Below are 15,497 nucleotides of genomic sequence, written 5' to 3'. Positions count from 1 at the left end.
TATAAATACAGATAGGAAGATTTTGCCCTATCTTAAATACAGCACTAGCTAATACTATGTAACTTCATCTAAAGAAAAAAAAAACCTTGAAAATGTTATGCATGATTTTAACACAAATCCAGTTAGGAAGTCTTATTTTATTTATTTATTTATTTATTTATTATTAGCAGTCCATCGCCTTAACCACTCGGCAACCTTGTCACCTGTGTGTTATTTTGCTTTTTGGGTCACACCCGGCAATGCATAGGCATTACTCCTGGCTTTGCACTCAGGAATTACTCCTGGCGGTGCTTGGGGGACCAGATGGGATGCTGGGAATTGAACCCGGGTCCACTGCGTGCAAGGCAAATGCCCTACCCACTGTACTATTGCTCCAGCCCTTATTTTATTTTTGAGAAATCATAAAACAAATTGTTGAAAAATATTTCCCCACTAATTCTTCTAATATCTGAGTCTAAATATTATGCCAATTTCAGTAAAATACTGTTGATACTTAAAGTACACTTGGTTCCCTTCCTCTGCCCCACCAACGCAGACACCTTCAGTGTGTATCCAGGGTGGGTGCCCATGTGAGGCATGTCCACCTCCAGGCGGTCACGCTGATGGGCTGGCTGCCTGTGTCACTTAGGAGGTAAGGGGAGCATACATTGAGGCTACATCAGCATCAACTGCCTCATTTCATTAGGAAGGGGGAGATAATTTATATAAACTTAGTTCTTCCCAGAAATCAATCTAATCTGACCCAAAGCTATCAAAATATTCACTACCTTAGAACTACACTGTAGCACTCTCCTCTCGTTGTTCATCGATTTGCTCGAGCAGGCCCAGAAACATTGTGAGACTTGTTGTTACTGTGTTTGGCATCTCGAATATGTCATGGGTGGCTTGCCAGGCTTTGCTGTGTGGTCGAGATACTCTTGGTAGGTTGCCGGGCTTTCCCGGTAGCTTGCTGGGCTCTCGGAGAGGGGCGGAGGAATCAAACTCGGGCCAGCCGGGTTGGCCGCGTGCAAGGCAAACGCCCTACCCGGTGTTCTATCACGCCCTACCAGGTGTTTTATCACTCCAGCCCATTCACTACCTTACTCTTGTAAAATAAGAAAGACTAAACCATTTTCCCTCTCAGAGAACCTGGCAAGCTACCGAGAGTATCCCACCTGCATGGTAGAGCCTGGCAAGCTCCCTGTGGCGTATTCAATATGCCAAAAACAGTAACAAGTCTCGCAATAGAGACGTTACTGGTGCCCACTCAAGCAAATCAATGAACAACAGGACAGTGCTATACAGAGCTAAATCATTTTAGTACTAAATTATCATATGCCCCTGAACCAAATCGCCACTTTTATTTCAAGTTTTCCATCATATAAATTCAGAGGGCAAGAGAGTCAGAGAGAAGGATGAGATGGACACACTTGGAAACCCACTGTGTGACTGACCTTCAGACTGCCTAACCCCAGCCGCTGTTCGAATTTTGACTTCCCAAAGAAGTTTTGTGAAAGTTTCTGGAAGTGTCAGCTGATGAGAGTACTAGAATTTGCTAAGCTCATAACTTTTTTTTTTTAACTCAAAACTGGACCTATCACAGCTGCTGTGTTGTTTTGTTGTTAAAAGGGCACATTTGAAAAATTAAGATAAAACTCTTGTTTACTAAAAGTCTGTGAAATTACATGTGGTGCAAGTATTTAAAAAACCTAAAGTCCTTTGCCAAACTTTATTTCCAACTGTTTTTCTACACAGAGCCCTCAGTGCTTCTAGTTGTCTTCTGTAAGTCTTGGTCATGGTGACAGTCTGGTTACTTTTAGCAGATAGTTAGAATGATGTCATTCAGCACATTTCCCGCTTCATTGTGACATCTAGGCAGATTCAACACTAAAACTCCTATTTTTTACTTTATTTATTTATTTATTTGCTTTTTGGGTCACACCTGGCGATGCTCAGGAGTTACTTCTGGCTCTGCACTCAGGAATCACTCCTGGCAGCACTCAGGGGACCATATGGGATGCTGGAAACCGAACTCAGGTCAGCTGCATGCAAGGCAAACATCCTACCCGCTGTGCTATCGCTCCAGTACTGCCCCCTACCTGCCCCCATTCACTTTAGGGGATGAATTTTTAACTCTCAAAGACTTGGGCGTATTTATTTTTCCTAGTTTTTAAAAGTCTATATTTTATATCTTTTAATTGCTTAAATATTATTCTACCTATATGTGTTTATTACAAAATGCTGCTTTCAAGTTTCTTTTGAAAGTAGTTAGCAAGAAATCGAACTGTTTTTAATTTAAAAAGTGTTCCTCCCCTCCAAAAGAGTGCAAAGGATACCTATAGGTTTAATAATGTCCTGAACAAAATTTTATCCTTACCCTTTGAATAACTTTGATGAATAAGCACCAGTGCTTGATACTCTCTCTCTCTCTTTCACACACATTCTCTCTCTCTCTCTCTCTCTCTCTCTCTCTCTCACTCACTCACACACACACACACACACACACACAGAGCTTATAAATGGTGATTCTCTTTTGTGCCTTGGTTCCCAAATTCATGAAAAATTAATGTTACCAAGATACAATCTTTCATTAAATTGTTCATCACAATTTTCTTTTATGGGAAGCAGTTGTTTGGGGGCCACACCCAGTGATGCTCAGTGGAAACAGTTTTGTAAGTAGCAGAAGAAGGAAAGAGGTCCCTGGAAACCCCACGTATTCAGAATCATAAGTAGGAACAACCTCTTAATCAACATGGGAAAAATCAAGAGGGCCTATTCACTTACTGGGCAAAAGTTACTGATACTGGGGTTACTCCTTTCTGGTTAGGGAATCACAAAAGGTATCAGACGCCATTGCTGGGCTAAGCCCATTCACTCTATACAGAGTCTGCGTTCACTGTGGTTTCAGATGTTATGCCCTCCTTCTCTAAGCGAACTGTGTCTCATTTGCCTGGTCCTGATGGAGGTTCATCACAATGGCTGCAGTGAGCCTTATAAGTCCTTGTATCTGTGTTTCCCCCTGAGTTACGGAAAATGTCCTAGAGTGGCCCTGCTTCTAGGGCAGTTCTCTCAGGCCTTGAGTGCTCAAAAATACACTGATTTTGTCAACAAACATGAAAGATCAAGTAATCTCTGTGTGGTGTGGGACCTTAAAAGAACTACTAAGAGATCAAGGACCCTCTGTTCTGTTTATTTTCTAATACCAAGTCATCAACTACAGAAATTATTTTTTTCTTTTTGGGTCACATCCAGCGATGCTCAGGGGTTACTCCTGGCTCATGCACTCACGAATCACTCCTGGTGGTGCTTGGGGGACCATATGGGATGCTGGGAATCGAACCTGTATCAGCCATGTTGGCTGTGTGCAAGGCGAACGCCCCACCCGCTGTGCTATTGCTCCAGCCCCTACAGAAATTATTTTACTGTATGGCAGTTCAAAAGCAAAATTGAGATTACATAGAGAGCTACCAAGTTTGAAGGTGACTCATGAAGAAGATAATAACAAAAATTATCTTTTCTTTCCATTAAAACCGTGTGGAATCAATGAGGTCACTTTCCTCATTGATTCCACAGTAGTAATTGATTCCAAAATAATTGTTGCAGTAAAGAAGGACCTTCCAAATGATAAATATTTCTGAATTTATGTGTCATGGGATCTAGTAAACTGGGTACATCTTCTTTTACGTATCATAAACTTGGGTTATACCATAATAAATTTCTTGAACAATGGTGGTGTAACTTATTGGGCATTTTTTCGAATGTGAGTATCACAATGTAAAATACCCAACCATCAAAAATATATATATATATATATATATATATATACATATGGGATCTAGTAAACTGGGTCCTTTTTCTTTTAAATATCATAAATTTGGGTTATATCATAATGAATTTCTTGAACAATGGTGGTGTAATTTATTGTGCACTTTTTTCAAATGTGAGTAACACAACGTAAAATATCCAACCATCAAAAAAAAAATCAAGATTTTTTTTGTCACACATATGCTGATACATTATTAGCTAAATACATGAAATGAAAAGAGGGAAACCATGAACTATCCCTGGCTGTAGCCTTATTAAGCAGAAATTACTTAATAAGGCTATAGCCTTATTAAGTAGAAATAACAACTGGCCTATAATCAATTTTACAGCATATTCACAAAGGGGGAGTGTCCAGTCAGTAAGATTCACATTTCGGTAGACTGCTGTGCTTTAAGAGTGCTTTTCTTATTAGTATATATTACATATCTGAAATAACCAACAGGATGTTTTTGGTATATTGATTTCATTCAAGAAGCCTATGGGAAAAAAGCAGCAAACGAAGCCATAATCTCCAGAATAGTTACTTCACTGGCCCTCTGGCTAACTGGCATTTTTAAACAATCCTTTCCACAAAATGGCCTCCAATGCTAAGTGGGAGCAGCCAGACAGGAAATGAAAATCAAATGTCTCTCTGGAGCTAAGATGAAAAATGATACAATCCAATATTTAAGATACATGTGCTTGTTCTGTATCCAACCACAAAAGAGTGATTTGAAAAAGATCTAGTTTAAAGAATATATGTCCACAATTTGTGAATGGAATTCTGGACTTAAAATGCATTATCCGTTAGATTCTTTAAACCACAATCATGAAAAGAAAGACATGGAGAATTTATGATTTACCTGAAGGAAACTTTGAATTAATATCCTTAATAATATTATGGATATTAACTCAAAGGGACAATACAATTTATCTATAAATCATTAGCATTCAGCATGCATAAGATTTTTAGTTACAACTTAATGATAGAAATTTTTAATATATATTCTTCAAAAATAATTACAGTCTGCAAACATTTTTTTAAATCAGAAATCGTTTAACCTAAGATTCCTTTGCACGTGAGCAAATTCAAATTATTCCAAGTAAAACACAAAATATGGGAAATTATCATCTTACGTTAAGGCATTTAAGAGATGATATAGTCCTTATACTTAATATTTGAATCAGAATAAGTTCAATTGATAACTCATTATACTACCTTGATGACCATGTTATACGTAATAATTCTAAATTTTCCCTTTTGTCATCAACGGATGAACCGTATCCTAGATACGGCAGACACGGCACACGCAAAAACACAAAGATTTCCACCAAATTTAGTCTTAATTTATGTCAGTTTTCCACAACAGCACCCAAAATAGTAGGGATTACATTATGTAGAGCATCTTATTGTAGCAATGAGTCAATTCTGCTAAGTAACAGGCTACAAACAGTTCTGCACTGACTGAAAACCCCGAATATCTTACCACTGAAGACAACAGTAAGACTTAGCAGGTTGAAGAGGAATATGTATTTGGAAACAATCTTTGTAAACTATATGGCTAACTACCAAAAGATCAGCGTGCATTTTATAAAGGCTCTATAAGAGATGAGTGAAAAAAGCATAAATACACATTGACTTAACATCGACCACCTGGCTAATCTGGTACCAAGGTTAGTACTATGAGAACATTTTACCTAACAAAGACCCATCACACAATTGAAAACAATTTTCCTGAAAGTGTGTATAATATGGACCAAAAATTTTGTTTTGAACACACTTACATTGCCCCGGCTGTTCTCTGAAGGAAAAAGACAACTCAAGGTCAGATGAAAAATAACCAAACACTCCTAATATTCTTCGCCTGTGCGATTCCTGCCCTCCCTTCACCAATTTAGATCTTATTTAACCAGCGGTGTTTCTATTGTTCGAACATCACCAGACTGTTTAGACCCACACTATAACCCAAGATTCATTTTACTGTTTGACTATTCTGTTACTTATGGAAGGCTAGTTAGGAAGAAGCCTCGGAGGGCGTAGATAGATTTCAATGGGGGAAAAGGGGGTATTCAGACATAGTCGATGATAAGGTTTATTTATTAGCAAAGAAAATGATCCTTTTATTGTGATCAATTGCTCCTCAATTTGCCTTTAGTAAGATTTCACAGCAATCTCCCCCAGAGGCTCTCCGGGCCTTTGATTATACACGCCCTCAAGAATGTTGTGTGCCACAAAGGTACACGCCCAATAAGGTTTTTTCATCTGAAATTTATAAAGATCATTTTCCATGCTGACAGTGCACATTTCATCCATAAGTTTGAAGAGTCAAATGCTACCACAGCTGGGGGTTATTCTGCCAAATGGCTTCCAACAGGGACCACAGAGACGGAGTGGAGGAGGCAAGCGGATGAATGTGCGTGCAGGAAAACGCAACCGACCTGGCGGGAAAAAGCCCTGCTCCAGAGCCATTTTCCTCAATTACCATCCGAGTGATCTAATCACAGAGAGAGGCCAAGGAGAAAAACACAACCATGGGGAGGAAAAGCAAATACTAAATCAGCTGCCTGATTGCCTACAGAGATTAAAACAAAAAAAGCCAGGAGGGAAGCTGATATATTTCATAGGGATTTGCTAAGGCTGAGGGGCGGCGTAAGGGGCAGATACCTTAAAAAAAAATCCATCATGAAAGGAACTGACACAAGATTATGAATAAAAAGGGGGCCAAGTTATAGCGCGCCATGGGATTTTTAATCTGGCTACCTGTGGTTTCTGTAGTTAAAGCCTCATTCATCTCCCAAAGGGGAGGGGTTGAGGAGGGGAAGAAAAGGAAAAAAACCCAAAACCACCCCCCCACGCACACATTTATATGTCAGTTTTGCAAATGATCAAACAGCGTGCATTAGCAAGATTAATACAACATAAAACGCTGATGACTTTTAAAAATAGAGACCCGTTTTATCAAAAATTATTGAGATTTACCTGTGAATCTCGTTTCTGGAACTCTTGGATTTGATTTTCGTGCTCCATATTGGCAGCGCGAAGCTGTTTTCCCAGGTTTTCCATTTCCCGTTCATGGTCTCGGACTAGGCTATCCTTCTCTGCGTTATGCTGCTGTAATAGGTGCGTCTTCTCCTGTTCATGCTCCAGCTTCAGCTCGACTATCTGATTGGACAATGAGGAGGACAGTTCATCAACAGAACATCCTTGTCGTCATGACAACTCATGGACAGCTTAATTTTTCTCTAATTTGTCCAAGTTGAAATTTTTATTTTTGCGTCATTATTACCTCACCTTTGAAATACTCTCATTTGGTGGTGGTGGCTGGGGGTGGGGATGGGGGTAGATTTTATCCAAACCTCCTAAAATTTAATAAGACAGTTGGGCATATTCAGTAAATCCCTCTGTTATCTGTTGGCAAAAATGCCTGAACACTGCAAAAAAAAAAAAAAAGGGAAGAAGAAGAAGATAATGCTAGTAGCTATTTCCTTCCCAAGAATTTGGGTATTACTGATCAGCAATGGTTATAAATGGTTAATCACCAGGACACTTTGCTTTGGGCTTAAATATGTTCACACACACACACACACACACACACACACACACACACAAAGCAGCAATTAAGGCAGTCAGTTTTCTTTACGATTTTTCAAATAAAAGATCGGCGCTAAGTCCGCCTATGGATTATGGTATATACAGTTGTCTTTTAAAAAAAATAAGATGATAAGTGTCAAAGCTCTATTATCTCATTGTCAGCCACGGTATACCAACATAAACAGATGTTCCGTGTTCCAGGAGGGCAGCTGCTGTGCGCAGGCTTGCGCCATGATTTCATGAAAAGCATTTCTCTATTCTCAGGATCCTTTCCCAGTCCACTCCACCCTGGAGACGGTGACCTTGGCCAGTCTTAGCCTCTCCCTGTTCCACTGAATGGCAGCCCGCGACCAAGGGCCTGGTGGCCGCAGCTTTGATACTAATCCTCCCAGACTGTGGACAATGGCACCCTACCTGGCCTGCACACTATAGCCAGCCAGGCTGCCTTTGAAGCAGGTGATGAATGGAGGCCTGCAGGAAGCCCGCTCTCCCCTGTGAGCTGCCGGCCACACAGCTGCTAAGAACAGTCACTTGGATTTTTCTTCAGTTTTGGTGGATTGCAGGGGAGAAAACTGCTGTTATCTAGAATAGGTTGTGTTATTTTCAGCGTGAGAATCCATCTTCAAAAAAGGCTAACAGTAGGAGCCTGCTCCCCATCGATCTCCTTCCCTGCCATGCCCCATCAGACTACCTTATCTTAAAGCTATAGCATTCATTTCTCTGGGCTCGCCCGCCGCACTCAGTTCCAGAAGTTATTTTCATTTGGTATTTGAAAGGCTCTTTCTTTCTCTCCTCTCTCTCTCCTCTCTCTCTCTCTCTCTCTCTCTCTCTCTCTCTCTCTCTCATTGCACATTAGGAATCAGGCACCAGTTAAATATGCTTTGAAACATGGGATTCAAAATGTTGTATCACTGTGGTTTTTCAACACTAAAAATCATTGTTGAAAAAGGTAGAGGTGGAAAAATCAACAATAAATTCTTAGCTACTCAGAATTTAGGATGGTCCGGAGAAGGAAGTATACTTACTCTTAAATAGACATACATATTTCATAACAAAATATTGTATGATATGGAAAGTTTCATTTTTGTACCTGAGAACATGGATTCATACTAGTGAATTTAAGCTCATGTAAAATTTAGAGATCTTTCTTCCATATTATTCTACTATTGGCAATATACAGAGAGAACTACGTATTTTCTCCATAGACAGATTCTGCCAAATTATTAAAAAAAAAAAAACCTTTTCTTTGGTAACTTAAGATAACTGTGAATGTTTTACTTTGCGGTTCACAAAGTTACAAGCTTAATCCCAGAAAAGAAGTATTTAAAATATATTTACATTAACTGCATTTCCCCCCCTAGGCAGCCAAACACATGAATTATTGTGTTAGAATCTTCTCAGTTCTTAGATGCATTATGATCACTATTCAGTGTTTTATTATCAAACATCATTATAAAAAATTATAAATCTTAGTTGAAAGCATGCTAAAAATTAAAACCATAGCTTAGTTAAAACTTAGCTATGGGACAGGTAACCATACATGTAGGACAATGCATGCAGGTAATGATACATGCTACTAATCAGACATTATAAATTACATTATAAATTATAAATCTTAGTTCAAACGCTTTTACACAAGAAATAAAGGAAGTGGGAGAGTTCTACTCAGAAGACAAAAATTTTAAGAACTTGGAAGAATGGGTGTGATTTAAATGAATAAAAAGCAAAATATTCTACAGTACAATAGCACAATGGGTAGGGCATTTGTCTTGCATGCGGCCGAACTGGGTTCGATTCCTCCTTCCCTCTCAGAGAGCCTGGCAAGCTACCAAGGGTAGCCCGCCCGCACAGCAGAGCCTGGCAAGCTCCTCGTGGTGTATTCGATATGCCAAAAACAAAAACAACAAGTCTCACAATGGAGACGTTACTGGTACCCTCTCGAGCAAATCGATGAGCCACGGGTGGACAGTGCTACAGTGCTACTCTAGAGGAAAGTTATCCATTCATGTACAGCTGAACCACAATAATTATGGAAATCATCTCCCAAGCAGAAATGGCAGGCCAGACGTGACTATGAAATGTAGGAAATGGTGTCCTTTGCCCTGGGTATGGGAAATATGCACCCAGAGGGAAATTTTCCTGGAATCATTTGAAGACTTACTGATGTGTTTTGCCCATATTCATATTCCATTTTACCCAACTTTAAAAAAAAAGCCAAGAAGAGGGGCCAGGACTGTGGCTCAAGGGTCAGAGCATATGTGAGGAGGCCCTGGGCCGTGAACCATGTCCCATCACGTCCCCCACCCGCCAATCAGGTTTAATGAAAACATGAGATCTCAGGCATAAGGACAGGTGTCATACTTTATTATTAGCTGTCATTCTTCATTGTTCGTCTGTCATCTCTCTGTGGCCTGTGGCCCAGTAATGTTAGTTAATGACATTGGCTCAATCTCAAACTTGCTGGAGTCTTTGCAGTGAAATAGCTCGAATCATTTGCTTTCTCTTAACACACCTCGGTCATCCTCTCAATGTTACGCACCCTTTCTGCCTCTAAGCCAGAAGCCATAGTATGTGCAGTACCAAGAAACCTGCCATGATAAAGACCACCAGAAGAGCTGTCTGTAATAAGAGGGAAGATTTTAAGTTCCCCAATCCAAACCCGAGCTATGAGCCAGGTAACCCGTACATGCAGTGCCACACATACATGTAAACATACATGCAGATAACCGTGTATGCAGGCAACCACACACCTTCTCTAGTCCAAGACTTAGCTATGGGTCAGGCAACCATACACATAGTTCCCTGGTCCAAAACTGAGTCATGGGCCAGGTAACTGTGCAAAAGTAGTGCCTATGCTACATGTGTTAACACAGCTGAGTATGTCTTCCAGAGACAAAGGAAATAATCAGCCCTCTTGTGTGCACATGTGGTAGACGATGCAGGACTTGAAGATGCCGTGTCTGGGGTCTGAGTGAGAAAACAGCTTTGCTGCACAGAAAGGACTAGGATGATCATTCAGAAGTCGTTCTTTTTGTAAGTCACAAAAGGTGTTCTTCGCCAATCCATGCTGAATGATGAAGTCTCTGAAAGCAGAAGTCCCATGGCTGACGATCATCCCAGAGTCTGCAGGATCAAGCCTTCATTCCCGCAAGGATATGTGCGGGGCCAGGAACATTCTGGACCCCAAGCGTGACCACAATGAGACCATGAGCTTTCCAAGTCCCTGAGGATCTTAGAGTATACATTTTTCAAGTCCTGATCACAGTTTTCCAGTGACAGTATTGTCAGCAAGTGGGGTCTGAACACCTTCTCGTAAACCTTGGAAGAGACAAAGGAGATGAAAGGGAATGTCACCTATCCAGGACATTCCAAGAGCACACCTTGAGGTCACAAATTCCAAAACCAGAAACAAAAGTGATGAACGTGATAAAAATACAATGAATGCCTTAAAAAAGAAAACTTGTATGCCAAAATACTAACTAAAACAACTTGATATCAAACCAGATTACAGAACCTTTATTTTCCAAACTAAGATTTGGCGAGATATACTCTTCTGCTCCCAGCTCCCAGAGGCAGAGGGTATAAGGAATCAGGTGGTGTGTGTGTGTGTGGGGGGGGGGGGGGAGGAGGGGAGTGTCTCTATTCTTTGATGAGGAACAAAGTCCCTTCAAGGAGGGTCTCTTCTGAGGAACCCAGGACTGAGACCCGTCCCACGGTCCCACCTCTCAATGATAATTCAAATACATAGGAAGATCCTAATTCAATTGTCTCGGGCTACCCAGTACAATCTGAATCCAAAAGCAATTTCAATAACATCTGGTCCACTCAGCTGCTGGAATTGTTTTTGCAACAAAATCATTATGCCTGGGAACTTTTGGGTGAAAAGGGAAAGGGGAGCAGGAAACGTGAAAAAGAACACTGGTTTAAAAACAGTTTTACCTGGAGAACAGAACATGCAAGAGAACGTTTGCTGGTCAAAATCCGAGAGAAGAAGGAGGCATCACCCTGAAGATAAATTTCAGAAGGCGGGAAACTGAGGCATGAAATGCTGCTACACGGTGCTGAGGTCCAGCATTCCGCCCCATTCCCCCCGAGACAGAACTGGCTAAAATAATGCTAAGGGAAGTTTTCTAAAACATTTTATGGAGAAAGAAACTGAAGGTCAATCATTCCCTTTGCCCCTGTTCTGTCTGGGTGGCGAGTAAAGAAGGTGAATGGAAAATAAAAGCAAGCTAGACAGAATGAAAAAAAAAAAGAAAAGAAAACCATCCCAACCTGGGATGTGAAAAATGGGAGGGTGTGTGTGTTTGTGTCAGGATTCTGATGGAACCGCAGGCTTAGATTCAAAACTTCCATAAAAAAAGAGAAGGGGCTGGAGCTATAGTACAGCAGGCAATGCATTTGCCTTTCATGCAGCTGACCCAAGTTCGATTCCGAGCATCCTATATGGTCCCTGAGCACTGCCAGGAGTAATTCCTGAGTGCAGAGCCAGGATTAACCCCCGTGCATCACCGGGTGTGACAGAAAAAGGAAGGCGAGGAGGAGGAGGAGGAAGAAGATGAAGAAGGAGGAAGAAAGAGGAAGGAGGAAGGAAAAAGAAGGAGGAAGGAGGAGAGGGGGAGAGGGGGAAGGGGAGCAGGGGGAGGAGGGGAAGAGGAGGAGGAGGAGAAGTAGAAAGAGAAGGCTATTGGAAGAAGACAGCGGCATGAAACTATCATTAACACTATGGCAAATCACAGTGCTTCAATAGAGATGGGAAAGAACAAAATTACAAAGCGGAAACTAAGAATTACACACGACACTTTTTAAATACTCAGTTGATTTTGAATTTTCTCAAACACTTTCCTTGCATAATTCGTCATTCCTACTACCATCACTCCCAACATATTTTAAGTTACAAATGATAAATGTGAAAAGGGTTGTTCTTTTTGGTGGTGTGTTTTTTTTTCTTTAAACAATAGTATTTATTCTTTCTGGACAATGACACTTGTTTATCTGTTAAATTACATTTCCTCTGGAAGGCTTTGTAGTGCAAAGAGAAGACACAAAATATAAGATTAAAGAATGATCCAATGGGATTGCCAAAAAAAAAAAATATGCATAGTTCAGGAAATCCTAGCATGCCTGCTTTGTTGTTTGTTTCCAACTTGAATGAGGTTTGTGAAAAGACCGTTCGAATTGTCTTTTTGTTCCAATGGGTTATTCAGGAAAGAAACAGGAAATCTTGATGAAAGCTTGGGCTTTGCAGGATATTTGTGTGAGTATTTATCCCTTGTGTTTGATGTTTTTCTCTCCACATCTGCTCAGTGGAGCCCGCATTTTGGCTGAAATCTTTGAAACTACCCACTTTGCTTCCCCCCCCCCCCCCATTTCTTTGACTCCTGGCATGGTGCTTTCCAAGTAGGAGTGGCTCAATAATTAAAACTCAAGGGGGAAACTGAGTCCCAGGAAGCAGGGAGCCTCCGTTCCCTCCCTGAACAAGGCAAGTCTTTGCCAGCCTAATTCTGGCCTTCAGAACCTTTTCCCCCAAATCACCCCCAGCAGTAATGGAAAGGAAGGTTGCCCCTGGGGGAACCGAGGGGACAGCCCCAGGCAACCTCTGAGAGCTGGAAGCTTCTTTGAAATGTCCTATTTCATCTTAAACAGTCATGAGAACTTTGTGTTTGGCAAGACAGGAAAGTCTCTGTTTGTTTGAGTCTGAATGTCACCTCAGCAGTGAAGTGACTTTGCTTTCCCACGAAAGGACCCTGTGACCCCTGCGCTCCAGGAAGCAGGTCGTGGCTCCGGTCACAGGCAGGCCCTTGTTCCCCAGCCCAGGGATCCCAGTGTGAGAAGCCTGGGCCGGAGTGGCTGGCGCCCATGTCCTGTTCCAGTGGGAAAGGCACAAACCCGGGACATGTGAGACAGAAGAACAGAACATAGAAAGGCTGACCCAGGAAGCCAGCAGGTCGGCGGAGCCCTGGGAAGAAGGATACTGGCCCCTTCAGTCAAGAGCTGGTGACACAGAGGCAACCAGGGCTTGGGCAGAGGAATGGGGTGGGGACACGGGACATGGAGGGGACCATGGCAGTTGGGGAGGCCCTACATCTTCCATCTACAACACTTCCAGCTGCTTTTTCAACAAACTCCAGTACAGGCAAACACTCCACACTGGAATGATGCTTTCGGAAAGACTAGCTTTGAAATGAATCGAAATCTCCTCCACCTTGCCTGAGGATGCAATGGAGTAATTATCACTCTCTGTGTTGGCACCAAAAATATGTCGGAGTTCCCTGTAGTGAGGACACCCAGTTTCCATTGCTGCCCTCGAGAACCCCATGCGGAACCCATTCAGAGAGGAGTTTCAAATTCAGGTTCTGTTTCCGTCACTGTGAGACAGATCAGCTTCTTGACTAGAGGTGCTTCAGTTTCTACTGCTAGAAGATAGGAAAATAAATAATAGTTCCCGTGACTCACAAAATTACTCTGAAGATGGGAAGCGGTAGAATTTATGTGAGGCAGAGAGGAATGGTAGCTGGTCAGGGCAGGTCCTGTGAACTGGTGTCTGTTATGATCATTGCACAGGACCCCTGAAGAATTTCCTGTATCCTAGACAATGAATACCAAAATTAACAGATATGCCTTTCTCCTAGTCTCTCCTCTTTGTTTTTCGGTGTTGGGGGGGGGAATACCTGGTGATGTTCAGGGTTTATTCCTGGCTCTGCACTCAGGAATTATTCCTGGCAGTGCTTGGAGGACCCTATAGGATGCTGGGGATTGAACCTAGGCAAGCTGCATGCAAGGTAAATGCCCTCCCTACTGTACTTCGCTCTGGACCCTTTTAGTCTCTCCTCTTGGCAGAATCCTTGTGTTCTGTGAAGTATGCCCTCTGACCTCTATGAAAGCCCTATGGAGTTTTCTCAAAAAGGTAGAACAGAACCATCACTTTGCATGTACTCATAAATCACCAAAACATTCATTCAGAAGGTCATGTTTATTCCCATGACTACTGAACCCTCAGTAGGATAGTTAAGACATGAAAACAACCCAAATGCCCAATTCTGGATGGATGCATCAAGAAGGTATGGCACATATACACTATGAAATACTTTGAGGTTATGAGAAAGGACAAATCATGCATTTTGCCCTGACATGGGTGGAACTACAGGGCACCATGTGGAGTGAAGTCAGAGAGAAGGACAGCGAGAGACACAAAACGATCTGTCTTGCAAGTAGGACCTAAAGTTATAGAGTACGGGAGAAATAAATAACCACAAGTGACTACAAATTTTGGTTGTTGACAAAATCTGGAAACAACCCAGGTGGTCAAGGATAGATGAGTGGATACAGAAACTTTATTCATATATAAAGAAACACTGTTTCATTGTACACGGCCCACATACTATGGAATATCACTCCACCATGTGAAAAGATAAAATCAAGAAATCTTCGGCTACATGACTGATCTGGTGAGTATCATCCTGAGTGAAGTTAGTCAGAGGAAGAGAGAATGACACAGAATGATGTTTCTCATATGTGGGATAAAAAAGATATAATGGTGGAATAACAAATGTTCAGAGACAATGGAAATGGATAACGTGAGATCTGGTCTTTAGGAAGAAACATGCCACTTGGGCAGGGGGTGGGGGACGATGGCTGGGGGATAAGACAGGGAGGGGGTGATATCTATGGAGGAAAGAGTTCAAATGGGAGGAGGAGGTGGTGCTGAAATGTGGTAAAGTGACATGTGGGAAACCCCATAGGAAATAGTACTGTAAAAACACAAGGCAGAAACTTAGTTTTGAACACCGAACTTTTGTACAGTCAGACTGGTGGGTGAAAGGCAATTAGTGGGAGATCCATTGGTAAGGGATTGGTATTCTATGCCTGGATCCTCGTGAATAAATTTGTAATTTCTCGATAAATAAAAGAAAAAGGAAGAAGAAATGAACAGCCAAAGAAACAAAAGAAGTCGAGAGGTGGGCCACAGAACTCAGACGGAGAGAGAGGGCAGGACAGGAAGGACACCTGGGTCATTGTTGGAGGGAAGTGGGGACCCTGGTGGTGTGATTGGTGTTGAATGATGTCTGTGTGTGGCTACCAGCTGCAGTTCTGTAAATCACAACCCTTCAATAAAGATACA

General features: G+C 41.7%; 1 protein-coding gene across 1 annotated transcript in view; it reads right to left on the bottom strand.

The window, feature by feature from the left end:
- CEP112 (centrosomal protein 112) overlaps window positions 1-15,497 on the bottom strand; it is a 468,287-nt gene that overhangs the window by 233,583 nt on the left and 219,207 nt on the right. Inside the window, exon 20 of the mRNA XM_056127155.1 lies at window positions 6,764-6,946. Within this exon, the coding sequence (XP_055983130.1) occupies window positions 6,764-6,946 (183 nt within the window). The remainder of the gene's footprint in view (window positions 1-6,763; window positions 6,947-15,497) is intronic.

This window comes from Sorex fumeus, unplaced genomic scaffold (assembly GCF_029834395.1).
Source record: "Sorex fumeus unplaced genomic scaffold, SorFum_2.1 ptg000063l, whole genome shotgun sequence".
Taxonomy (NCBI): domain Eukaryota; kingdom Metazoa; phylum Chordata; class Mammalia; order Eulipotyphla; family Soricidae; genus Sorex; species Sorex fumeus.
The sequence above is the reverse complement of the archived record's forward strand: the minus strand, read 5'-3'. Positions and strand labels throughout refer to the sequence as shown.